The sequence below is a fragment of the Triturus cristatus genome, chromosome 1_1 (assembly GCF_964204655.1).
Source record: "Triturus cristatus chromosome 1_1, aTriCri1.1, whole genome shotgun sequence".
Lineage (NCBI taxonomy): Eukaryota > Metazoa > Chordata > Amphibia > Caudata > Salamandridae > Triturus > Triturus cristatus.
Genome location: NC_140579.1, coordinates 170,372,049 through 170,399,742, shown reverse-complemented (window position 1 = coordinate 170,399,742; position 27,694 = coordinate 170,372,049). Strand labels below are relative to the sequence as shown.

Sequence of the window (27,694 nt, the reverse complement as noted above, 5' to 3'; positions counted from 1 at the left end):
AAATAACATCATGAAATCCATTGATTCCATCTGGCCCCTCTGTTTAGGCAGCCCCCCACAACCCAAGGAACAAATCAAGAGTCTAGGCATCTGGCTGGATCAAACTCTTACATTCAACCACCAAGCAACCAAGCTTGCCGCCACCTGCTTCGGGCTAATGAGACTACTTCGAAAAATCCTCCCTCTCCTTCCGTTTCACTCAAGACGGATCATGGTCCAAGGACTAATTCTATCCCGTCTCGACTGCGGTAACGCCCTATACCTTGGGGCCCCACAGTCCACACTCAACAAACTTCAAATCACTCAAAACTGCGCGGCAAGAATCCTTCTCGACATCCCTCGCCGAGTCTCAGTCAAAGCCAGATTCAAGGATCTCCACTGGCTCCCTGTGAGAGCATTGCACATCGCTCCTACTGGGGAACAGGCCCTTCCATCAATCACCCCTTGGTAAACGCCTATCATCCCAATCGCCCCCTCAGATCCGCGACCTTGCACCTCACCTCAGTACCACGCATCAGAAGAGCCAGATGTAGAGGCCGATCGCTCTCCTACAATCTGGCCAAGATCTAGAACTCTCTCCCCCTCCCAATCAGATCAGAATCCAATCTACTCACTTTCCGAAGAAAGACCTGGCTCTTTAATAAAACTTCTACCTAAATCTTCCCTCAGCTCCACTAAATCCAGCGTTTCCGGCTCAACCTACTCTCCTCTGCAGCGCTGGGACGCCCCTGGGTAGCCATCGCGCTATATAAATTCTCTTTCCATTCCATTCCATAGGCTATGGCTTTTGAGGTGTCTATGGTAGCACCGAGGTATTGTTTTGTGTGTGATGGTACCAGGTGGGACTTTTGATGGTTCACTGTAAAATCTAGCTGGTGAAGCAGTTGGATTGTAGCGGCGGTGTGTTGCACACATTGTTCGTAGGACGTGGCTTTTATTAGCCAATCGTCCAAGTATGGGAAGACGTGAATGTGCTGTCTTCTGAGGTGTGCAGCCACTACTGCTAGGCACTTGGTGAATACCCTTGGTGCTGTTGTTACCCCGAATGGGAGCACCTTGAACTGGTAGTGTTGCCCGTCCACCACAAATCTGAGGTACTTTCTGTGAGCCTGGTGTACTGGGATGTGAAAGTATGCGTCTTTCAAGTCCAGAGTGGTGAGAAAGTCGTTCTGGGAGAGGAGTGGAAGAACCTGTTGAAGGGTTACCATGTGAAAATGGTCTGAATGAATGTAAGTATTTAGAGGCCTGAGATCTAGGATAGGTCGTAGAGTCTCGTCTCTCTTTGGAATCAGAAAGTACAGGGAGTAGACCCCTAAATTTTGTTGATTTATGGGGACCTGTTCTATGGCTTGTTTTTGCAGGAGGGAGATTACCTCCTGTTTTAATAACGTAGCATGTTCTTGAGACATAGGGCGTTGCCTGGGTGGAATGTTTGGGGGGGTAGATGTTAATTCTAGGCAATACCCTGAATGAATAATTTGGGTCACCCATCTGTCTGAGGTGATTGTCTCCCAGACGTGAAGGAAATGTTGTATTCTGCCCCCGACCGGAGTGGAATGGTCTGGAGGGAGCGGGGGAAAGTCAATGGGTAGGCGGTGTGGCAGAGCGGGCGGTATTTGTCTTGCCTCTGCCCTTATTATTATTGCCTCTGTATCCGCCTGTTTGATAACCCTTTGTGAAGGTAGATTGAGGAGGGGATTTGTATGACGTGGATGCACTATCCGAGGAGTAGCCCCTGCCCGTGCCCCAAAAGGAAGAGCGGCGAAAAGAGCGCCTAGGAGTGTGCGACTGTAGGGCTCCCATGGATTTCGCCGTGTCAGTATCTTTTTTCATCTTCGAGGGCTTCATCAACTTTTGGGCCAAATAGATGATCTTGGTCGAATGGGTAGTTCAATATAGAGGCTTATACCTCAGGTTTAAAACCTGAAACTCTGAGCCAGGCATGGCGACGGAGGAGGACACTGGTGTTTATGGCCCTGGAGGCTGTATCTGCTGCATCTAGGGCACAGCGTATAGAGGTATTAGTTATTGTTTTTCCCTCTTGGATCAATTCATTAGCCCTATTCCTGTATTTTTCAGGGAGATGGTGCATGATGGTCTCTAACTCATCATAATGCGCCCTGTCGTATCTGGCCAATAGCGCTTGCGTGTTGGCGATACGCCATATATTGGCGGCTTGTGACGCAGTGCGCTTCCCTGACGCGTCTAGGAGCTTGGACTCTTTGTCAGGTGGTGGTGCTTCGCCTGACGCCTGAGAATTTGAGCGCTTCCTAGCTGTAGATACCACTAGGGAATCCAATGGTGCAGGGCCTTTAATGTATGAAGGGTCTGTGGGGGCGGATTTGTATTTTTTCTCTATACGGGGGTTTAGGACCCTGGCCCTGACAGGGTCTTTAAAAACCTCCGGTGCATGTTTGATTACTCCCTTTAACATAGGTAGAATGGCAGTGGACCTATGTGCATTATCGAAGGTGTCTAGGAGAAAATCTTCCTCCACTGGGTCAGTATGTAACTCCACCCCGTGGTAGTGTGCCGCCCTTTGTAGTAGGTGGTAAACCTAACAAATCTTCAGGTGGGGATGGCCTAGATGGGTAAAGGTCATCCTGTGGGACATCTGGGATGTCCGGATTGTTATAGTCGTCCCATGGGTCTGGAGATCCAGTAGGGGTGGGGTCTTGTGGCACATCTGCTGGATCATAATAAGGGTCTCCTAAATCATCTGGAACAGGAGACAAGGTTGGGGAATGATGAGGCAGGGGAGGAGAAGGTGGAGGTGGGGAGGGTGGAGGAGGTGGGGAAGGCACTCTGAAAGGGGAGGTAGCAGTGTCTTTCCTCTTTGGAGGTGGAGGTGGAGCTGGTTTGTCCAAGTGTCTCTTTTTTGAAGACAATGTCAAATGTCCAGTTTTTGGATCCTTGGTGAGTGTCTTTTGCAGAGGATCCGGTGTGAAAAGTTCTTGCGACACTGGTTGTTCGGTCGGCGCCAAAGTTTTCGGGGCCGACGGCTTTTTAGGTTTGTCTAAGCCATGCTTCTTTGGGACCTCCAATTTTTTGGTCGGTGCCGAAGAAGGCTTCGGCACGGGAGTGTCGGTGCCGAGGGCCTTGTGATGTTTGGTCTGCACCGGAAGGGCAGGTTTTGACACCGAAGGCTTTGGTGCTGGGTTCGGTGTGGAGGTGGAGGCCGATTTTTTCTTCGGTGCCGAAGGGTGTTTTTCGGTACCGCTGGTAGGCTGGCTCAAGCCCGAGCCGCCAGAAGGCTTAATAGGCTTCTTTACCGGGCCTGAAGGAGGGGTGTGAGAAGCAGTATCCTTGGTCTTGCCTAGGCCCGAAGGCGAAGGTGTGACCGAAGCCTTTTTGGGTATCGGCGTGGGTGTGGGAGGGGGTATTGTACTCACGACCCTCTGCGCCGGGGTGATGTCCTCCACATCTGAGTCGTCTGCCTCGGAAGCACTGACGAGGTCGTCGTCCTCTTCTTCGATGTTCTGCTGTCCCAGAGCTTCGACGTCGTCCCCGAAGATGTCGACTGGAGCGGAGGTCGAGGAGTGCGCCATGTTGCGTCTAGCCCGTCGATCTCGAATAGTCTTTTTAGAGCGAAAAGACTTGCAGGCGGGACAGTCTCGGGCCTCGTGTTCAGGGGAGAGGCAGAGGTTGCACACCTCATGAAGATCGGTGTGGGGAAACTTGGACCCACATCGAGGGCACTTCTTGAAGGGAGTTCTTTCCATCAGCCGAGACCGGAGCCGGAATAGGCCCGAAGGCCACCGTTGACGACCGGAATCGAAGAAGTGCCGAAGAGAAGGTGATTAAGATGATTTATTATCTGAAGGATCTCGATGGGCGAGGATTTTTGCGTCGATCGTTGAACTGGAAAAGTTCGGAACCGGAGCGCGAAGTATTACATCCGTGCCCGATGGCAGAAAAAAACAATCTGAGGATGGAGCCGAAGCCCATGCGCAATACCAACCAAAGGAGGAGTCACCAACCTCGTGACTTCCAAAGACTTTCCAAGAGGAAAAACAAACTGCAAACATCCGGGCCCAACACCAGATGGCGATCTATGCACAGTGTATAATCTGCAGCTCATATGCCTCGAACATGGCATTATTCTGCGAATGTAACACAAATTTGAGACTTCAAACATCAATTATACCTTCTTGAATTAGGAACAGTGTGTGCATTTTTCTAGTTTGTGTCCCTATTCACTTCAATGTTCTCATTGAAGAGTGTATCCCTCTTTGTAACATGAACTGTATATATTGCCTACACTTTATATTTGTATAGTGATTTGTACCGCTCAGATTACTACTTTGGAGAACTATGAGAGGTATTGTAGGGAACTGGGTATTTGTTCCAGTACCCCCCCCCCCCCCCCCACACACACACACACATTTGTGTCTGGTTTTCGATGCAACTTTGACTGAAGTGTACTGGGTCCCTGCTAACCAAGTTTCCAGTACCTGTGTTCTTTCCCTAAAAACGGTAGAGTTGTTTATTGCTTCCACAACTGGCACCACTTTAGAGCACATATAAGTCACTAGTAAAAGGTACCACTGATACCAAGGGCCTTGCGGCTAAAGAGGGTGCCTAAGGGCTGCAGCACAAATTGAGCCGCGGTAAGGGACTCCTCACCAAGCACGTGTACACTGCCACTGCAGCCTGCATGTCTTGGTGCAGAGAAAAGTGAAGAGTCGACATGGCACACATCCCTGTTTGCCATGCCTTTACCACACTGCACGAGGCATAGGTAAGTCACCTCAACAGCAGGCCTTACAGCCCTAAGGCAGGGTGCACTATACCTCATGTGAGGGCATGAGTGCATGAGCACATATGTTCCTGTTCTATCTAAGTCCATTATTAGATATTACAAGTGCCCAGGGAAACCATACTGAGCACATGGGCTGGACATTCTTTATAATGAGTTTTCTAGCCCCATGATGGTTGCCCTGTAACCACAGATGTTTGGTACCAAATATCTCGTCCTAATAAACCTGCACTGATCTCAGTGTCAAATGTATTGAACATTGCACAAAGAGGAGACCTTAGAGCGGTCTCCTGAAACCTACATACCCTTAGTGTGGTCACCAAGTGGCCTAAGCCAGCCTGCTACCACCAGATAGTGTTCGGACCTAATCGGGTGAGTGTCTGCATGCTCAGAAGTTGAGAATAATGCCTTACCTGGGTGGAGGTGTTCACATCTCCCCCTGGTCAGGAAGAGCCATCTGTGGGCGGAAGCTTCAAAGGCCTTGCCGCCTTTGTAACGCGACCCTAGCCTTTCCTGTAGGAAGGAGCAGGCCCCAATCCTGTCCTCACCCCCCTTTTGCCAGGAGAACAGGAGGCAGGTGTGCCCCCTTTGCCAACTCCACCCCTCAGGTGCTGGAGATGAGGTGAAGTACACTTTTCAGTGCCCACCATCTTGAAGATGGTGGGACTTATCCAATCAGGGCTAGAACTATGTCCCCCTCCAACAGGAAGTGGCCATAATAAAGGGTGAAGACACCCCGGGTAAGGGGATCATTGGCCACTACCTCCCACTTCCTTGTAACACCCCCAAATCTAGTATTTAGGTGGCATTCCCATACCCCAAACTTCAGAACCTGATGACGTAAGAAGAACCAAATACCACAGAGTTGCACCAGCAGAGAAGAATGCAGAGAACTACTGACTTGGCCCCAACCCTAACGGCCTGTCTTCAGCCCTCAACGATCCTGCGCCAAAAGACAACTTGTCCTGCAGCCCAGCACCTCCAAAACCTTGGGAGGACTATCTGCCTTCGACAAAGATCAAGATCTCCTGAGACCAGCAGAACTGTTCATCAGCAACAAATTTCATGAAAGGCCCTGTGGCCCGAAGAGCTGTGAAACCCTGCTCCCGGTTCCACCTCTGCACCCGACGCCTCTGGCCCGAGCCCAAGTGGCCCACCGGTCCCAGTGAGGTTCCCCAGCGCTCCAGAGCCCGAGTCCATTGTGGGTTGACCCCTCCCGGACTCCTTGACATCACCTGCAGCTTCTGCACAGAGATCCCCTCAACTGTGACCTGCTCTGGTAAATCGTGTCTAACATCAAAAGACACCCCTGCACCTGGCAGCCCTGGGCCTGGGTGAAGTGGACCAAAGGTGTCCCTATGTCCCAGAGCATCGCATCTTACCTCTCCAGCTGTTGGTTTCCTTCGATCAGCCTCTTAGCCTGAGCCCGGAGCCCTTTTCTGATTTGGCCGGACTCCATTGCTTAACATTGGGTATCCAACGCTGTGTTGGCATCCTGCACCCGGCCGCACCAGTGTCGCTGGTGGTGTACTGTCGGTGCTGCTTTGTACCCTGCCCATTGCTTGCTTCAACCCCCAGAGACTGCCCCCCAAGCTGCTCTTACTTACCTGTAATCAGCATCTGTCCGATTGCCCCATTCTTCAATGAGTTGCATTGGGCGGTGGTGTACTGTTGGTGCTGAACAGAAACATGCCCAATACTGATCTTAACTCCCGAAGACTGGTGTTGCAAGTCAATGTTACCTATATGTATGCTGAATGTTTTGATGGTCTTCCATCAGCCACTTTCCTAATAAACTGGTTTGACCCAAATAGGCCATCATTCACAGAATCCAAAAGAGTCAGTTCTCTGTATGCTGGCTTGCATTTTTCTATAGCATCAACGGATTACCACAATTATAAATTCTATTTGTCCAATAAAACTCTAGCACTTGCCATTCCTAAAGACTGGGTTATGAAGCCCCACGTTTTCTACAGTGGATCCAAACACCAGCGTCATTAGCCGATGGCACAGTAGATGACGATAAAGGATATTTGGTATGTATCTTAGTGAATCTCACCTTCAACTTGAGTCCAAACCTGTATTTTGGGGGCACAGAGCGATTTAGACTCCTATGATGACCTAAGGAAACTATGTTTGTCTCCATGCACTTCTGTACACCAACTTATTGAATGCCTGGAATGGGAGATATTTAACTCGGATGAGTACAAATAAGCTTAGATGCACAAGGGTTGTCTTTTCCTTAGGCTTAGCGGCAGGCTAGTGCAGGAGTTGGTGAGCACTGCATTAAGCCTTTAACCTAGGATCCCAGTGACTTTGGTGTCTCCTTTGGCTTACTAAATGCCAACCTGGACACAGATGATGTTGCGGTTCTCAGCAACCAAGTCAAGGATAGTAAATGGTGTCTCTGATGTTGAATGGAACATCCACAGTGATGGTGCTGCATCTTAGAGTGAACTCTAGGGGTTTATAGGGCTATCAGATTATGGCCTATAAAACTCTGAGGTAGGTGTAGCTCATCCTTCATCTCCACTTGGCACTCTCCGTTTTTGATGAGCTGTGAACCTTTTTCAATCAAGGAAACACTCCCATCTTGGCAGACTTAAATCATTTTCTCAGGACAATGATCTTGTCTTGTAAATGCTTTACAAACCGCCCTCAGCCTCCTAGAGAACATTTTATGAAACACTTAATACTCATCCATTATGGGACTTTCATGAATACACGCGAGACACCAATCAATGTCTTCCTTGCTCAGCACATCCACACCAGTGGAGGGACATTAGTCAAAAGGGTAGTATGATGATAGCGGAAGAAGATACAATGAAAATATTGATGAGAAGGGTTAAGAAAAATCAATGAAAGACCAGAGGTGCAAGTGTTCAAAGATCATTCCTCCACAGAGCAGCAGGAAAACTAACTGAGGGCTAACTGTTAGTGAAATCTATCAACGGACTCTGATGAAGACTCTTTGCCTTGAAGTGTTATATACCAATTATTTTACAGTAAGTCTTCTGCACATATGTTTTAATTTATCTCTCTTTTTTTCTCAAATGCAACGATAAAGGATGCCTAAAACTGACTGTTATTTTTAATGAAAACAAAATGTAGACATAACATTTTGATTCACTTTATACATAGCACTCTGGGATCCTGCACATCCTTGTATATGTTGCGGTTATGATTATTTATGACGATCTCATGATGATAAATTATGTTAACAGCTCTTAATTTTCTACTTTTATGGCCAAAATACAACCAGAAAATAACCTGCATGCAAATCAGTAAGGTGGTCATTATAAGATCACCAGTATGCAGAACCAGATTGCCTCTCAGCCCATGAACTTGGGGAACGAAGACAAATCGTTCTTGTACTTGAGGCTGGGAGAAACCAGAGATTTCATAAACCGATTTCACAGCTATAAGGGGTAGCTTCAAACTGTGTTAAGTACTTCACTCACCTAAGAGCCGTTCAATGTCATCCACCACCACACAACTGAGCTGGGATTTGTATGCATCTTCAAAGATCTAGAAAAAGAAGAATCAGCAAAGGATGAATTATTTTAAGAGAGGCCTGGGAGAGATCAACCAACACCTGTACAAAACATATTGTGAACTAATTAATCTATGGGCCCTCTGAAGTAACTAAGCCCTCAGTTTGGTGCCCTGCTCTCTGGGGGTATATAACTGAGACTACTTAATTCAAAGGTCTGTCACAGCATCACAAGCTTCTGACAATTCATACTCAGTATGACTACTAAACAAAAAGTCTAAGTTAACAAGTAATTTACCTTCAGTAATGCTCCTTCTTGTTGATACTGTTAACTAACTGCAGATTCCTCTGCAGAAGACTCCCTAGGCACCAGATTGAACACAGAAACATTTCTTATCAGTGCTCTTGAGGGCTGCTAGATGGCACCATGCGACTTTGCATTGGTCCCATATTGCCCGACCGGAAGTGAAGGTGTAGAGAGCCTGTAAGCGCCACCTCTGCACATGGACATTAGTTTCTTAGTTTTGCCTTCTGCGCCCTCCGATGCAAAGTGAAAAATTGTTGCTAGCTGTGTGCTGAATACTAACTTGGAACCTTTTTACATGTTAAAAAGAGGCCTAGCCACAGAACTGGGAGGTGGGAGGTCAGTGAAGAGTCTGCAGTTAGAGTATCCACCAGAATGAGAATTACTAAAGGTAAGTAACTTGTTCTTCTGATGAATACTTCTAACTACAGATTCCTCACCTTAGAACAGATACCAAAACAATACATCCCGAGGTGGAGGATCAGACCAAATAGTCCTGCAGGACTGAACGGGCAAAATGTCTTTCCCACTCCATCTGGCTGTTAAGGCAGTAGCGCTTCATGAACGCATGCACACATGCTCACAGTCAGGCAAATGTCAAGGACAGGCACGCAACTAGCCAACGCCGTGGTAGCAGCCTAAGGCCTGGTGGAAGAGACTCTTAGATCTTCCAGAAGCTGTTCCTTGGCCAGTACGTAGCAGATCTTGTTGCAGAGGACTATCCTTATTGACCAGGTCTGTTTCTGCACAGCCTTCCTTTTCATCACTTCGCCGAACCCCACAAAAAGCTGACAAGGAGTTCCTTGGTATGCTCAATGTAAAAACACCTTTTGGGGTTCAACTGACAGAGCAGAGTGATGCACTGCCTAATGTGAAAGGGAGTCACGACTTCCATCAATAATATTGCCTGTGTCCTCAGCACCAACTTGACCTGGAAAAGGGTGCTGTATGGCAGGTACGCTTAAAGTGCCTGTATTTAACTCATGCATAGAGAATAAGGAATGAATGAATGATTGCCTTCTGTAGAGTGCAATAGCTTCTCCAATAAAAGCATCTTGGCACTGCCATGAACTGATAGACCATAGCCAGCCTGGCAATGTCATGAACATAGCCAGCCTCTACTAAGTTGCCTTCGGAAGTGGACTTTAGGAGATCAAAGTGATCTAGTAGGGGTATATTCCATAAAGCTATCTCTAAGGTAGGAGGGACCCTTATTAGGACTGCACTTTAGCTGATCATAACAGCCTTAAATGTACTTATTTTGTCCACTGGGAGCCAGTGAAGTTGCTTCAGGAATGGGGAGATGGACTCCCATCTAGACAAGTTGAGAATCAACCTTGAGGCTGCATTCTGCACCATCTGCAGCATTCAGGTAAGGCCAGCAGAAACTCCATATTATTGGGTGTTCCCACAATCTAATCTTGAAGTAAACAATAGTTTTGCAGGTGTGGTCAGGGAGGAATTTAAGATTTTCTTTTAAAGATTTTAGTAGGGCGTGGGGGAAAACAACAGGCCGCAATAACTTGTATCTGGGGTTCAAAGGAAAGCTCTTGGTCAAATTTAACCCCCAGATTCCTTACAGGGTTAGAAGGGGAAGGTGATTTTGCAAGGTTCTTTGGTCATCAGCTATGCAACTCAAGCAGCTTTGGGAGAGTTGCAGAAGATTAGTATTTTAGACTTATCTGAATTTAATTTTAAGCAGCTCTACTGCATCCACTTTGCCACTGCATCAAATGAGTGCCATTGATATATAACAATTTTGAAGCACCAAGGTTCCACTACCTTCCCTTGAGGGCTATATATATTTTGAAAGGGGTGGGGAGAGACTAAGGGACTGTGTCTCAAACACTTGGAAAAAGAGAAATTATTCTAGAATTTCTTGGGATCAAGGGATCGCCATTTGTTTTTTTCTGAAGAGGTAGTAACTGAGCTCTCTTAAAGCTTAATAGAACAATCCTCAAATCCAGAGACTGACTAAAAAGGTTATTTCTGACAGGATTTACGACTGGCAGGACTGATTTTAGAATCTGGGGGGCGGCAAGGGTTGAGAGGTGAACCTAACCTGCAATTCACGATTGTCTGACCAGATTCCTCCAAGGAAATTCTCTTAAAAGCTGTTAAGCTAGGGCCAGCCAACCTGCCTGCCTTCTTGTGAGAAAAAGGTTCAATTGGTGAAACATTGGAGTCAGTAAAATTAGCATAGATGTTTTTAATCTTGTGAAAACAATTCAGTAAACTATCACAAAGTGATTTGAAGTAGATTTTTGTTAATATGCAATGGGAGCTAAAAACTAGTGGACAATTTCAAAGAATTCCCTTGGGGCATTAATTGCAGAGAAAACATGAGTAGCCTGAGCTTTCCAAATGAGTTTGTGAAAGCTTTTCAGAGCCTCTTTGCAGATTTCTTTAGCTGAAATTTCATATTGTGTTCCCCATTTACAGCTGCTTACAGTTGTGTGTAGCCTTTTTAAGGTCCAGAGAGAACCCCGGTGAAGAAGGTTTCAATTTCATAGAAGATCCCCATTTAATATGAGCAACTTAATTATTCACCTGGAGAAGATGATCGTCGAAAGAAGGCATTCGACACCAAGAAAAACAGTCTTCAAATTCAGAGATGTAACAAGCAACTATGCATCAGCTCGAAGGGCGCACACAAGAAAAACAGCAAGATTAAGTTATGGTCTCACTTGGCTTCACAAAGGCTTGCAAGGGAACATGTAAGTAAATGCTTTTAATAAATCTCATCATAACAGGTGATATAAACGAGGATGATTGGTTCATTAAACAGAGAGGCCAAATGGGCGGACAACCATTGATAACGGGCACTACAGGGTCTTGCTGAGCCAAAGACAAAACAAACAAGAGAATGCCAGACAGCTTTGTGTGTAAAGGACCAATTTGATGAACGCCACACCAGGCCACACATTTGTCCCAGTGGCTGGTGTAAATTGATTTTAGTGGAAGGACACCTACGAAGATGACATACACCAACTCAGACAGCAGATCAAATACAGTCAATTGCCACTGCTCAATCTCCATGCATGTGCTTTTGCTGCAACAGAATATCCTCCAGAAGTGATAGTCTGATCAGAGGACAGGTGACAATGCCCAGACGTTCTGGGTACCACAGTTACTTGGCCCAGTTTGGAGTCGTCTGATGACTTGGGCCTGGTCTTCCTTGGTTTTATTCAGAACTTGGGAAGGAGAGGGAGGAGTGGGAAGGCATACATGAGTCCTGAGATCCATTCCAATTGGAACGCATCTCCTAACAAGTGTTCCTGCAGAAATTTAGATATTTCAAATTCACAACTGCGGCAAAAAGATCTAGCAAGGGTTGTCACCACTGCTGGAAGATGCCATGTGTTACCTAGATGCCATTCATGATCTGAAAGACTATGCCTGGTCAGCTCATCTACTCTGGCATTCAGGAACCATATCAGGTGAATCTGGATCAGAAACATCTACTGGCACTCAAACCAACTCTAGAGACACAGAGCCCCATAGCACAGCATCCAGGACCCATCTCTGCCCTACTTATTGCAATATCACATGGGGATGGCGGTGTCCATGAGAACCTGCATCATCCTCTCTGAGATAAACAGCAGGAAGGCCGTCAGAGCCACATGATTGGCCTGCAACTCCAAAAGATTAATTTGGAGTCAGTTTATCGTCAAAGACTAGAAACCCCTGATCGCCACTTTCCCCAGATGACCCCCCACAACAGGGAAGCGTCACCATCATAAGGAAAGGGAGAAGCGCCTGCCGCTGGGCCAATTTCATTTGAGCAGCCACATGGATGTCTGTGAGCATGCACCTTTGAAATCTATATTTCGTGGAAGAGGTGTGGCGCAGCATCCAGGGAGCCTGACTCCGGACTACGAGGTTCACAGTTCGATCACCGGCGCCAGGTTAGCCCAGCACCACGTGACTCTGGGCAATAGCTTGCTTAATCTTCCCGAGGGCCCCCAGCACCGGGACACTACTTCAGAGGTAGCTGTGCGCTATACAAATACTGGTATTTCATTTCATTTCATATTGCATCTGTCATATATCCTTGATGTTGGGCCCATTGGAACAGAGGTCATGCAAAGCCCACATGGGCAACCTGGCACAGCGGATTAAAAGGAGCCTCAGACCTGCTCTCACCAAGCCGTAGGAATGAGGCTGAAGCTTCAAGATCACAGCCCAAATGGCCTGGACTCTTCAAAGCAGAGGGCAGGCCCTGAACTGCACTGTGTCTAGGATAGCTCCAATGAACGGAAGTCTTGCAAAGGAGTCAGGGGCGGCTTTGGCTCAATGATAGTGAACCTCAACAATGTCAGGAGACTTGCTGTCGTCTGAAGGTCGTCTACAATGTACTGTGGTGAGTTCACCTTCAACAGACAGTCGTCGAGGTAGGGGAAAAACTGGTATCCCCTGCCACCAAAGATGGCCATCAACCACGGCCATCACTATTGTGAACATTGGTGAGGCTAAAGGGGAGCAAAGAAAATTGAACATGTTCCTGGCTTACCGTAAACCACAGGTAACCAATGTGGGACTGCAGGGGAGGTATATAAAAATGCATGTGCTGCAGGTCCAAGGGCACCATTCAGTCCAGGGCAAATAGGATCTGGTCAAGTGTAAACATTTTGAATTTATCCTTCAGCAGGCAGGCATTTAGAGGCTGAAGGTCCAAAATAAGCCTGTGGCCTCCGTCCTCCTTAAGCACAAGGAAATAGCAACCCTCTCCTCTTTCCAAGTCCGGTACTCTCTCAATAGCACCTCTTGCAGCAGAATGAAGAGGTGCTCTTCTGAAATTCGCTCTGATGGGAGAAGTTGGGGAATATTTGGTGGGGTAAAAAGAAAAGGCAGAGTATAGCTTTGCTAATCAAATTGTAAGACCCATCTGTCAGATGTGATGGATCACCACCCCTTGTAAAACTATAGTGGTGTGGTGGCTGTTGCAGCAGGAGAAGAGTAATCTGCAGACTGATGCGCCTGCTGGCCCGCAAGCTGCCTGCCAGAAGGACTGGGGTGACTGCTGTACTGGTTGGGGAGACTATCTGCTTACAGGCCAACCCTACTGAATAGCCTTTGAATTGGCGTAGAAACTGTTTGACAGGGATCAACGAACCCAAACAGCACATTGTGGCTCTAATTTCATTAAAGTGCTCCAACGCAGAGTCTACCTTCTCACCAAAAAGGTGTGACCCATCAAAGGGCATATCCATGAAAGGATGACTGTACATTGCTGAAACATCCTATGGAGCACATCCATGTATTTTGATGAAGAACAACACTGGTGCCAAATGCCCTCCCCTGGCAATCAGTAGTATCTAGCCCACTGCAGATAACACATTTGACTGCGTCTTGTCCTTCTTTAATTGTTTCAGCCAAAAGGGCCTAAGGTTATCCAGGACTGCCGGCAAGATCTCATTGGTCATGTCCTACAGGGCATGCATATATCAACCCAGGAAGCAAACACCATTAACCAACCACAGTGCCAGATTGGCGGCGGAAAACTTGCACTCGCCAAAAGCCTCAATTCACTTGGATTTCCTATGAGGAAGAGTTGTAGAGAATAAATTGCGATTCACTTTACTGGTTGTCTTCTGAAACGCACGGTTCTCTGGAAAAGGATGTTTCGTAAGAAAATCAGGATCGCCAGGAGCTAGTAAGATGCCCAGCCACCTGCCTTTTTACCGGTGGGCAGGAACAGGACTTTGACCGAATAGCCATCACGGTATCATTGAGGACCTCGTTAAAATGGAGCAAGGGCTCGGCAGTAGCTGGCCCAGGCAGCAAACTTTCTGTCAGGAGGTTTATTTTGTTCTTGAATGAAGGCAGCTGTTAATGGCATCATCTGTGTAGTGAGGAGGGAGAAAGCCATCACCACCATCATCGTCTAGATCTTGGGATGTCATAGTCCTCGGCTGGTGTGTATGCCCTGGTAGGGGCACTGGGGAAGACTCAGGGTGCATGATGACCGGCTTAGTTTGTAACCTCGTAGTGCGACATCAGTCGAGATAAATCTGAAGCTGGTTTGGTGTTTGACATCTGTATCAGAACCTGATTCACTTCTGGCACCAGTGGCACAGGTACTGGTGTCACCGTGAAAAGGACCAGGGCATGCCTTAGAGCCGGAGTGCAAGTCTGTGCTGGCATCAGTATGTGGCCTGAAATGGGTCCCAGAGGTTCCGACGCAACACAGGATAGATGTGCTGGCGCTAACCCGACTGGGAGCCCCTGCCTTTTTTTTTTTTTAGGAGATCCAAAGACACGCCAGAGGAAACTGGGAGCACATCAACAATCTGCAGCATGGCCATCTTGAAGCCTTCAATCTACCGCAGCATTGCCAATGACCCGGGAAACTCAGAGCACACCGGGAACAGCTGAGGAATTGGTTCTGTGACTCCAGAGTTGAACGACTCACATCATGGCGCCCTCACACATTCTCTGTAGGTTCACAGTGTTGGGACAGGGATGAGTCCGACTTTTTTTTTTATGTTTGTGCTTTTACTTATGGATGGAGCAGGGCCAACTCCGTACCTGCTACTTGGAGCACGACTTGCAAGAAAGGTCACATCTTCTTGTGTTAAGCGACATACAGCTTCGCCACCCAATCCCAGATAGATTTTGGGGTTCAAAATTATCTCACAACTGTGAAACATGGTCAAAGCCCCAGCCCCAGAGACACACACCTTCAAGGGGTCCATGACCAACATGTTTTCTGAAGTTGTTGCATTGTAGGAAATCTGGAGTTTTAGATGGGAACATTTTTCCCTAACACACTGGAATTTGTTTTTAGTCGTTGTTGGAAGGCCTACAAAATTGGAAGTGAGGCTCCAGATCAGTGTTGGAAGGCATGGAAAAAAATGAACTTTTGTCAACCCACAGGGGGTGGTGGCACTTATAGTAATCTCTGCTCTACCACTTCAGTAAGAAAAGTTTGCCGATCCTGTCTGGTGCCTGGGGAATATTCTACAGTGAGGAATCTGCAGGTAGAAGAACAAGTTACATACATTTGGTAATGTGTTAGCTGGTAGAGACTATCTAGCTGTAGATTCCTTACCTTAGAATTATCCCAGGTGTCAGACTTTTTTGTGAGCAGTACTCCTGCGTGCTGTTAGATGGCGTCATTGGTGCTGGAAGTGACGTTAACAGTGCCTATATAGATGCTACACAGGCACAGTGATGCCAGTTGCTTTTCGCGACTTACCACGTCAGAAAAGCAGAGCCACAAAGTACACTGACTACTGATGTGGAAAACTTGGACCCTGAAAGGGAAACAATCTGTCCCTAGCAATCAGATTGCAGAGCAGGGAGGATAGGTAAGGAATCTGCAGCTAGAGTCTCTACCAGATAAGGCATTACCGAAGGTAAGTAACTTGTTCATCTGACAGACACATCTAGCCGCAGATTCCTTACCACAGAATAGACATCCAAACAATACCTCCCTGGAGGTGGGTCTGTGGACCAATTTCACACAAGGAAGACCTGCAAGACCGAACGGGCAAAATGCCCATCTCTTCAGACCCGAATGTACACACAGTAATGTTTGGCGAACGTGTGCAATGAGGCCCATGTTGCTGTCTGGCAGATATCCAGGACCATTCAACAAAGCAAGGACCAGGATTGGAACGGCAGGTAATTCAACAAAGCAATTATAGCACCCCGACAAACAAAACTGTCAAGAGTCATTGATTACATCATGGTCACGTCAAAGGCAGTTCACCAAAATACCGATATGGAGAACAGCAACACATATATCACGTTTTTGACAGCATAAGATCCTTTTCCAAACAGTTCAAGAATTTAACATGCCATTTAAATTTGGACATTCAATCACACATCAATGGGACTATATTATTATTTGTTTAACGTGGTGGGGAAAAGCGGACATGCGACGTTGTACGTTCACAGAGTTACAGGTGGGGAAGGATCCGGGTGTTTAAATTCAGTTGGGTTCACACAGTTAGGTAAAATATACATTGAAAGGCGCACGAGGATGTTGTTTTTTGGCAAAAATAACAGGTGTGCATGGAGGCACAGAATGAGGATTAATGTGAATAAGGAAGGCATTAGCAATTGTGGGTGGTTGAGGTATTATTTTTGAATGGGCAATTCAGACGAATTTGAGATTTAAGTTTAGGATGTTTTAACATTTAATATTGGAGTGGTACACATATAGTTTGATTATTTTCATGAAATGGGGTTTATATGGGGGGAAGCTTTTGTAGTTTTGAAAGATGTTATATAACAAATCGGGGGCCTGTCTTAGCATAGGTTAATGATTTAGGTCTTTGATAAAATCACTGTCAATGCTTTTTTGTAAATTCGTAATTATGGTAGACTGCTTGATTACGGATTGCATTTTGTATTGGATTGTTTTTTAAGTGATGTGACTGACATACATTCTCTTTAACTACAGATACCCCTGACAAAGGTTAAATGGACCAAAATGCATTGGGTGATGTTATTGGGATAATTTGGAGAACCCGAAATTTGTAAACGTTTATGAATAGGCCCGGATGGGCAATTCTGGATCAATTTAATTGCGCAAGATTATCAAATTTCGTACCTTTGACGTGAAGGTTTAAGTTTGAGAAACTATGGCAATAAAATGGTTAAAAGTTTTGAAATACTATGGTGAAGGTGTATTGTTTGAAACACCGGTGTCTATAAGGCTGTGCAACTGGACGGTGACCCATAATTCAAGGGCCACCAACCTGAATTAGATATCTAGGACCAGCAGTCTGCGAGCTAATGCAGTGGTTGCAGCTTTAGCTCTGGTGGAATGAGCACGCAAACCCTCAGATTTTGATGCAGAGCGCGATCCATCGGGAGATGGTCCGCTTCTGCACGGCCCGTCTTTTCTTTGCTCCAACATTCTGTGAGTGGACAATCGTGCAGAGGCTCAAAGGGAGCGCACATAAGGAAGGTGAGAACAAGACTGAGATCCCACTAGGGGATAACAAAGGGAGTGGAAGGGAGCATATGTTGCAAATCTTTCAAAAACCTCTGTACAATAGGAGTTTGGAAAAGGGAAGTTTGGTCATGCAACCAAAGAAAAGCAGAAATTGCAGATAGATATCCCAGAGCAGAGCCCTACCGGGCAAGGGAAAAAACAACAAGGAGCACCTGAGAAAGAGGTGCAGAAAGGGGATCAATGTGTCTTTCTGAATACCATGGCACAAATTTAACCCAACAGCAGGCGTAAACCATCTTGATAGAGGGACGCCTGGCGGCCAAGATAACATTACAGACTTCGGGGCAAGGTCGAAAGCTATCAGCTGTTGCAGTTCAAACTCCACGCAAGAGGGCAGATCATTGACAGCTTCGGGTGGAGAAGCCTCCCCTGCTGTTACAACAAAGTATAATCCTAATAGGGCAGCCTGATCGCAGGACCAATTGCCATGCTCAACAGCTTGCGATACCAGACTCTCCGTTCCCAGTCCGGAACCACAAGGATAACTTGGGCCCGATCGTTCCTGATCTTCTTGGAGACTCAGGGCAGGAGTGGTATGGGTGGCAAGGCGTACAGGGGCTCTGAGTTTCAGTCGAGACTAAAAGCATCTCAGAGCGAGAGGACGCCTTGAAAACTCCAGTGCGCAGAACTGCTGACAATGCACGTTCTCATCTGGGGCCAACAGATCTAACCAAGGCTTGCCCCACTCCTGAAAAAGACCTTGCACTGTCTCTGGATGGAGACGTCATTTGTGATCTGCTAGGCACCTTCATCTGAGTTTGTCCACTGTGGTGTTTAGAGAACCATGTATAGAAACTGAGAGGGACCCCTTATGCCAAAGGAATAGGGTACCATACAAATATGTAATTGGAAAGGTTTCCTTTGCACAGCACTCAACAACCCACAATGTCTATAACAGGACCAAAGTCTCCAACTTCATCACTCAATCACATCCATTACACTCAGAATAAGAGAATATGTCTGTATACCCAAGACTACTATTATGGACAAGAGTGAGTGCTGTCCAAAGGAAACCTTTGCGATTACATGTTCAGAGAACCAGCAAGATGTTGAACCACCAGGGATATGCCCTGCTGTTCCAGCGATGTCCAGAGGTGCAGGGTTCACGACCCCACCTCCCCCTGCTTGTTGCAGGACCCCATGGCAGTGGTGTACAGCAAGTGTAGCCTTCCCTGCCTTGATGGAGGGTAGAAAGGCTTTCAATTCACCTCTTCCATATGGCCACCTTATCCCAGAGTGGCGCATCTTTCACTACTGTCAGATTTGTTTGGGGAAGGGAGAGGGGTCTGCCACTGACCAAATCGTGATTTGTAAGCCACCACTGCAGGTCCTTTGCAGTTCCCTCCAAGATATGGACCATGTCTGAGAGATTCCCCATGCTGCCCCCACTGGAACTTCTGGTCCCACTGCATAGCCCTATGGGCATATGTCACAAGCAGGATGCATGAATCCATGAGGCCCAGCATCCTCAGGGTCAGTCTCACCGAGATCAAGGATAGAGGCTGAAACATCGGTATCATAGCCCGAATACCCTGGAACAACCGTTCGGAAGGATGGGCCCGAAACTGCATCATCTCCAGAACAGCTCCGATGAAAGGGAGCGACAGAGAGTGTCAAGTGTGATTTTTGCACATTAATCGTGAGCCCCAGAGAATGCAGGAGGTCTGTCATAGCCAGACTGTTACGCACCTAGCTCCGACCGCTGTGCCATCCGCCGACGGTCCCTAATTGCGGAGGGACTTCTGGAGTAGAGCGGCAGTCCTGTTCAGTGAAATGCGGGCCAGCATGCGGGATGCCACCGGAGCTGAAGAACTACAGCTCCCATCAGCCTATGTGAGGAGAAACAAACGCACAGGAAGTGACGCGACATTAGGTGCCGGGCGGCTGCGAAAGCCGGAGCCGGGAAAGAGAACGCCGCAGATTATCCTGTGGACGCCGGAGGAGCAGACTGCAGAACCCCAGCTAACCCACGCCGGGTGGGGTAAGGGTGTCAGTGACACTGCCTAATAAGTACTGGTTATAGAGCAGCCGATATCGCCGCGTGTGGAAACTAGCTAGCGCAAGGTCTCGTTGCAAGAAAAGCTAATTGTAGTGACATTTCCCGAAGTAAGCTTTTAAGCTTATACAAACTCAAATGGTTTGACTATTTACAATACCAGGTGGTATATCATTCTAATCGAAGAGTGCATCTAACTCAAGAAACAATTGCTTTGAAAATACTATTGTTTACCAAGACGCAATACTGTCTGCTCAGATATATTTGTTATATGACATGTCTTAAGTGTGTTTTTCTGTTCGTTTAATAGCAGGGGATTGTGAGAGGTAGCTGATTATAAACCTTCCTCCCTTGTGAGGCCCATACACACACCTTTCGGGTGGGTATTGCACTCCACAGTTAACAATGATTATAGTCTTGAAGGGTTTGAAAGGTCATATAAATATATGTTTGTTTGTTCGCAGTTTTTACGTCTGGGTATTGTATACAATCCTTCTAAAGCCTTAGAGGACAAGGTAGCCAAGAGAAGGACATTGATGACTGCCAAATCGTCCTTCTTGCAGCTTCATGAACTGGTTATTTTGCTTTACATGTAGACCCAGTCTATATGGTGGTACAACGTTAGATATTGAGGTCTCTTCTAAATTCAGAACAGTGTGTTGTAATAAGCCTTTTTCTTTTCACAGGTCTCCCTCCCCCCTGTTCCCATCCTTTCCTTCCCCCGATTGACCCCCTCAAGCATCCGTGCCCTCATGGCAATTCGGAATTGAGGTTGTCAATAGGTGGACCCCATTGAGTAATGAACCGATCCTGAGAGGCCTCCGAGGGACCTTGACACAGGATGTGGGAGACGACAGCCTGGGGTGAGCCCGCCTTTAACAGCCAGTCGCCGAGATAGGGGAAGACCGGCACCCCTGTTCTCAAGAGATGAGCTGCCACCATCACCTTGGTGAACACTAGAGAGGCGCTGGTGAGGCCAAAAGGGAGCACAGCAAACTGAAAATGTTCGTAGCCTACTGTGAACTGCAGATAATGCCTGTGGGCTTGCAGGATAGGGATATGAAAATACACGTCCTGCAGATCCCAGGCTACCATCCCGTCTCTATGATCCAAAGCAGACAGAAACTGAGCCAGCATGAGCATCTTGGATTTCTCTTTCGCAGAAAGGCATTGAGAAATTGTAGTACTAAGATAGAGCATCTCCATCTTTTTTTTGCACCAGAAAGTAGCGACAATAGCAACCACGCCCGACTTCTGGCTCCAGCAACCTCTTTGTGGGTCCTCAGGACAAAGAGCCTGCACTTCATGACAGAGTATGGTAAAATAGTCCTTAGTCAGCCATACATGAGGCAGGTGGTGCCTGATCCTGCCGCCAACGGGATGGGTGTTCTGGATAGAGGGTACACTACAGGGATTTTAAGGCTGCAGCGGATAGGGGAGGGCGGTGAGTGGGGGGGACAAGGCAGCTTGCAGAGTCTTGCTCCGGCATCCTTTTTGGGATCTGTAACCCTGTTCTTGAAAGAGCTCGGCACACTGTTGCACAGGGTAGGGCTGATACTGCAGATGACTAAAGTGGACCCTTTCGCGGCTGCGGTAGGGATGAAAGGACTGCTGTTGCAACCAGGACAAAAGGGAAAGAACAAGGGATCTAGCAGAGACCCTGCTCACACGAAAGCGATTAAGCGCCGCATTGGCCTGATAGCAAAATAAACAGGAGTCATCAAAGGCCATGTCAATCAGTGATGACTGGACATCCCCAGAGAACCCAGTGGACTGTGAACAAGCGTGGCAATGCAGTGCTACCTTAGAAGCCATGTTTCTAGATAGTGAAATCATGATTTTGAGTCCGCACTGGTTGGCAAACTTTACTGCATCCCTGCCATCCACCAAGGCTTGGTTGAGGATGGCACGGCCATCCTTCCGCAGCACGGGAAGCAGCGGCGTCACCAAGTCCCACAACACATGGGCGTAGTGGCCCAAGGGGAATGCATTGTTCACCAACTGCAAGTCAAGACTAGTGGAAGAGAGTATGTGCTTCCCAAAGGTGTTCAGCCTCTTGGATTTCGTAGCCAAAGGAGTGTTAGGGTATGCGCTAGGGTTGACCTTGCAATGGAGGACTGCACCACCTGGCTCTCTGAAGGGGGGTGTTCGGAGAGGAAGGCTGGGACTCCTAAAGCGAGTCAATGCAGACTAGCAATCAGTCGGTGCTCAGGAGCCCTTTTGCAAGGTTTCATCCAGACCTCAGGAGGACTTCGATGAAGCTGTATTGAAGGGGAACTCTCCCAGGTTTGAAGCACCTCTGTCAAAACATTAGTTTTGAACTAGACATCAGGCAGCAGGAGGTTGAGGGCCTCCACCGCCCTGCGCATCCCAGAAGGGGAGGATGAGCTTTCCTCCGAAGCCTGACCAGGAGGGGAAGCATGCCAGAGTCTAGGGAGGTGTCCAAGCAATTGGCATCACCCAGCTCCTCATACTAATTCTCCTAGTCAGTTCCACCCATTTTTTCCGTGCCACCGAGGCAAAAGGGTGGACCGACACATTTTCAAATGCAAACATAGCATACCAAATATATACATATATATAAATTCACAAATGCATAATCAATAAAGGTATAGAGAAATAGCAACTGAAAAAGCATTTCTCGTTATTAAAATATAAACATGATTAAGACATATTAAAATTAAATATATTTTAATTTTTTTGGGTAGAAACAGGTGGACAACGGGGAGGCGGGTGGGAGCGTGAGGAATCCACAGGCAGATATTGTATCCACCAGAAGAAGCGTTACCGAAGGTAAGTAACTTGTTCTTCTGATGGATACTTCTGCCTGTGGACTCCTCACCTTTTGAATAGATTCCCAAAGTCATACCTCTCCCGGAGGAGGGTGTCCACCTGACTAGACCAAAAAATCTTGCAAAACAGATCGAGCAAAATGGCCATCCCTCCTAATCTCAGAGTCCAAGCAGTAATGCTTTGCAAAGGTGTGGAGGGAGGTCCAAGTTGCTGCCTTACAGATATCAAGAACAGGAACACCTCTAGCCAAAGCAGAAGAAGTAGACTTAGCTCTGGTGGAATGAGCTCTGATACCTTCAGGCGGTTCCTTCTTGGCCAGGGCGTAGCAAATCTTGATGCACAAGATAATCCACCTGGAAAGCGTCCTCTTGTGCACTGCCTTGCCTTTAATTTTCCCAACATAGCCCACGAAGAGCTGATCGTCCAGCCTCAGATCTCTAGTCCGATCCAAATAAAAGCCGACAGCCTTCTTAGGGTCCAACCGATGTAGTCTCTCTTCCTCCTTGGAAAGGTGAGGGGGAGGATAAAAGGTGGGTAAAGTGATGGATTGTCCCATATGAAAAGGGGTAACCACCTTGGGAAGGAAAGCAGCCCTGGTCCTTAGAACCAACGTATCCGCATGAATGGTCAGGAAAGGAGGTTTCGAACTAAGAGCTCTCCAAGGAACCATACACCTTCTCATCACCTCCACCTCAGGGTGGTACGGCCTGTCAATGAGAGTAAAGTGCATGTGATGGTAGGGCCTGAATGGCGTTGAGCGGCTTCAGGGCAGAACCGGATCGTGTCGGGATGAAAATAGGTTCATCGCCAAGTGGTGCCAGTGGCGCTAGATGGAATGGAGCCAGAAGTGTCATTCTGGATCCAGGAGAGGATCTCAAGGGCCTGGCTGGTGTGAAGGGCGAACCCACCGATGGTAGCCCATCAGGGGCACATCTAGGCTCCATGGTGTCCAAAGGCGCGCCAGAGGGAATCGGTGGCCCAAAGATAGTGTGCATGGTGTGATTAAACTCCTTGAATTGCGCAGGCGTGGCTATGGTGCTGAGAAATTCTAGATAGCACGGAGCAGGCCCTGATGCTGGCTCCACAGGGGAAATGTGAGAGCGGGCCTTGAAGCATGAGGTCGAGTGGGGGAAGTCGAAGAGAGCTTCTAATTCTTCTTGTTTTTCTTCTACTTACTCGACTGACATGGAGCTTTTGGAGTAAGAAGACAACTGTCCGCGAGAACGGCTCATGGAATGGCCCCAAGATCTTCTGCGGGAAAAACATGAGGCCTTCTTCTCCCCGCCATCACGAGCTTCATTACAGGCTAGCGAATGGCCTTTATCTGCATGGATTGCACTCAGTGCAGGACTTTTTGTCATACGCTGACCTGTGGCACCAGAGACAGACCAAGCAGTGACAATCCACACAAGGTTTGAACCCTGAAGGCTTAGAAGTGGACATGTCCCTAGCACACTCGGAGCAAAGCTAAAAAGAAAAAAAGAAAGAAAAAAAAGAGTTCAACAGTAGCCGAAAAAAGTTGGTCAAAAAGTGACTAAGGCAGTTCTACAGATTCACGCTGTTGATGCAGAAGGAAAGGAATTGATGTCAGCGTGCAGGGGTGGTGCCTGTATGGGCACAGCAATGTCACTTATAACACGGAGGCCGCTGACCCAAACGGCGCTACCTACCAGCGCATAGAGGTACTGCTCAAGAGTTTCCAGATCCAGTCTGACCTACCTGGGGAATATTCGAAAGTGAGAAATCGGTGGTTAGAAGGTTCTATCAGAAATTGCAAACATCGTTTTTTGGGACAAATTTGAAAAAAGTGCTGTCCAAGTAAGTGTTTTTTCTTCCAAAAGGTTGTTATGCTATAAGGAACAAGAGGAGTTGTAAATATTTTGCCACTGTTTTTGCATTTCTTTTAATAGCAGTTTATTTTTCCTATTCTTTGTTGTTTTCACCTACTTGCAGATTGTGATGGAAACAGGTGTGAACCCCATGGGTGAACTCGGACAGCTATACATTTCTGAAAATTAAACATAATTTTTAATCCAGCAAGCAGATATTTGTGTAGATTGCTCACGGGTTTCCCGCAGAAAAAAATCATTGAATAAAAAAAAATGAAAATAAGGCAACAAAAACCCAAAAATAGATTGTGAGAAACTGAGATTCTGGCTGTGGGAGAGAAACCCTACTCAAACAGGAACCACAACCCTTGTCAGGGGGAAGTCACAAGAAATCCAGGAATTAACTTATGTTCAACCCTTTGGTAACTTGGCACAGAGCAGTCAGGCTTAACTTAGGGGCAATGTGTGAAGTATTTGCGCAACATTTCTAACAGTAATATAGTAAAAACACAACACAAGAAAAATTCCACAACCAATTTAGGATGATAGAGCTTAATTTAATAAATAATTTGACACCAAAATGACAAAACTCCAATCGGAGAGATAACATTTTAAAGATTGAAGTGAATATGGCACCAAAAACTCCAAAGTGCCACTCGCTGCTCTCTGGTTGTGTGAGACCAGGAAAAAGTCACAAGTTCAGGCTGACAGCAATGAAGCGCAGGTCGGACACAGGGACCAAGTCAGTCCCGCTGAAAAGTTACCTCCTCAGTCCAGGGCAGACTCACGTTCGCAGTGGGGAAAGCCTTCAGTAGCAGGGAAGCACAGCAGACAGTCGTTGATGCAGAGCAAAGAGAGTGCCTATCACTGCGGACAGTCATCACTGTAGAGCAAAGATCCTGCTGTAATTGCGAACAGTCGGGCCAGAGCTTCGGGGAGCGGTTGATGCTGTAGCATGAAGAGTGGTTTTAACATAACTTCGCATTGGCTGGCAGTGCAAGCAACATGGTTTTGGCGTCAACGGGCCAGTTCGCGGTCACAAAGAGCCCAAAAGAACAAGTTACTTACCTTTGATAACGCTTTTTCTGGTGGATACAATATCTGCCTGTGGATTCCTCACCTTTTGAATACCCGCAGCGCCAGCATTCCGTGGGAAAATTCTTTCCTAGCTCTCCCACGTCAACGAGGTCGTCACAATGGACAGGCTCCGCACGCGGCACCGTATGACGTCATCGGAGCCACAAAAGGACCTCGTCGGCGTGCTGACGTCAGTTCCACCCATTTTTTCCGTGCCACCGAGGCAAAAGGGTGGACCGACACATTTTCAAATGCAAACATAGCATACCAAATATATACATATATATATAAATTCACAAATGCATAATCAATAAAGGCATAGAGAAATAGCAACTGAAAAAGCATTTCTCGTTATTAAAATATAAACATGATTAAGACATATTGAAATTAAATATATATATATATATATATATATATATATATATATATATATATATATATAATATTAATTTTTTTGGGTAGAAACAGGTGGACAACGGGGAGGCGGGTGGGAGCGTGAGGAATCCACAGGCAGATATTGTATCCACCAGAAGAAGCGTTACCGAAGGTAAGTAACTTGTTCTTCTGATGGATACTTCTGCCTGTGGACTCCTCACCTTTTGAATAGATTCCCAAAGTCATACCTCTCCCGGAGGAGGGTGTCCACCTGACTAGACCAAAAAATCTTGCAAAACAGATCGAGCAAAATGGCCATCCCTCCTAATCTCAGAGTCCAAGCAGTAATGCTTTGCAAAGGTGTGGAGGGAGGTCCAAGTTGCTGCCTTACAGATATCAAGAACAGGAACACCTCTAGCCAAAGCAGAAGAAGTAGACTTAGCTCTGGTGGAATGAGCTCTGATACCTTCAGGCGGTTCCTTCTTGGCCAGGGCGTAGCAAATCTTGATGCACAAGATAATCCACCTGGAAAGCGTCCTCTTGTGCACTGCCTTGCCTTTAATTTTCCCAACATAGCCCACGAAGAGCTGATCGTCCAGCCTCAGATCTCTAGTCCGATCCAAATAAAAGCCGTCAGCCCTCTTAGGGTCCAACCGATGTAGTCTCTCTTCCTCCTTGGAAAGGTGAGGGGGAGGATAAAAGGTGGGTAAAGTGATGGATTGTCCCATATGAAAAGGGGTAACCACCTTGGGAAGGAAAGCAGCCCTGGTCCTTAGAACCAACGTATCCGCATGAATGGTCAGGAAAGGAGGTTTCGAACTAAGAGCTTGAAGCTCACTTACCCTCCTAGCCGAGGTAATGGCAATCAAGAAAACCATTTTAAAAGAAAGAAGCCCCAACGGGCAAGAGTGAAGAGGCTCAAACGGAGAACTCATTAAAAAAGTGAGTACGGGATTCAAATCCCACTGAGGCATAATGAAAGGTGTGGGAGGAAACTTATTTGTAAGGCCCTTAATGAACCTCATGACAATGGGGGACTTCAATAAAGACGGCTGGTCCGGCAAACATAAAAAGGCCGACAAAGCCGATAAATTGCCCTTAACAGTGGCTACAGCACAACCTTGCTGTGCTAAAGAAAGAGAAAATTCCAAAATATTAGACAAACGGGCCTTCAAAGGGTCAATGTCTCTCTCTCCGCACCACTTAACAGATCTGGACCACCTGGAATAGTAAAAAGATTTAGTGGAGTGTCGCCTGGATGATAAAATAATGTCCACTATCTCTGGAGGGAGAGAGAAAGAACTCGGGTTGCCCCGTTCAATCTCCAGGCATGAAGGTGCAAGCTCTGGAGGTGGGGGTGTAGAACCTGCCCCTGCGACTGCGAGAGGAGGTCTGCCCTGAGAGGGAGACGGAGCGGAGGGTGCGACGAGAGGTGAAGTAAGTCTGTGTACCACACCCTTCTTGGCCAATCTGGGGCGATCAATATAACTTTGGCCCGGTCTTGGCGAATCTTCCTCAGAACCTGAGGAATCAAGGGTATGGGAGGAAACATGTAAAGGAGTTGTGAGCGCCAATCCAATTGAAACGCGTCCCCCAATGCTGCCTGCATCGGATACTGGAGACTGCAGAATAACGGGCAGTGCGCATTCTCGCGAGTGGCAAACAGGTCCAACCGAGGAGATCCCCACATCTGAAAGATGCGATGGACCACCTCCGTATGAAGCCGCCACTCGTGATCGGCCGAGTAACGCCGACTGAGACTGTCCGCACGAACATTCAGCACACCAGCCAGATGATTTGCAAACACACAAATCCATTGGCCCTGAACCCAGGACCAGAGTCGTAGAGCCTCTCGGCAGAGACGATACGACCCTACACCTCCCTGTTTGTTGATTTACCACATCACGGTAGTGTTGTCCGTCAGAACCTGAACCGACTGACCGCGAAGGGAAGGGAGAAAAGCCTTCAGTGCCAAACGAATCGCCCGCAATTCCAAAAGGTTGATGTGAAGCAACCTTTCCTCCGGAGACCAAAGACCCTTGACCTCCAAATCCCCCAGATGAGCACCCCATCCTAGAGTGGAGGCGTCCGTGATCA

The 27,694-nt window shown here is 47.2% G+C and overlaps 1 protein-coding gene across 6 annotated transcripts in view; it reads right to left on the bottom strand.

Annotated features, from left to right (window-relative positions):
• LOC146869905 (vesicle-fusing ATPase-like) overlaps positions 1 to 27,694 on the bottom strand; it is a 1,998,451-nt gene that overhangs the window by 451,392 nt on the left and 1,519,365 nt on the right. For all 6 annotated transcript variants that reach the window (XM_085624087.1, XM_085624086.1, XM_085624090.1 and 3 more), the window contains one exon: positions 8,221 to 8,287. In XM_085624087.1, the coding sequence (XP_085480213.1) occupies positions 8,221 to 8,287 (67 nt within the window). The remainder of the gene's footprint in view (positions 1 to 8,220; positions 8,288 to 27,694) is intronic.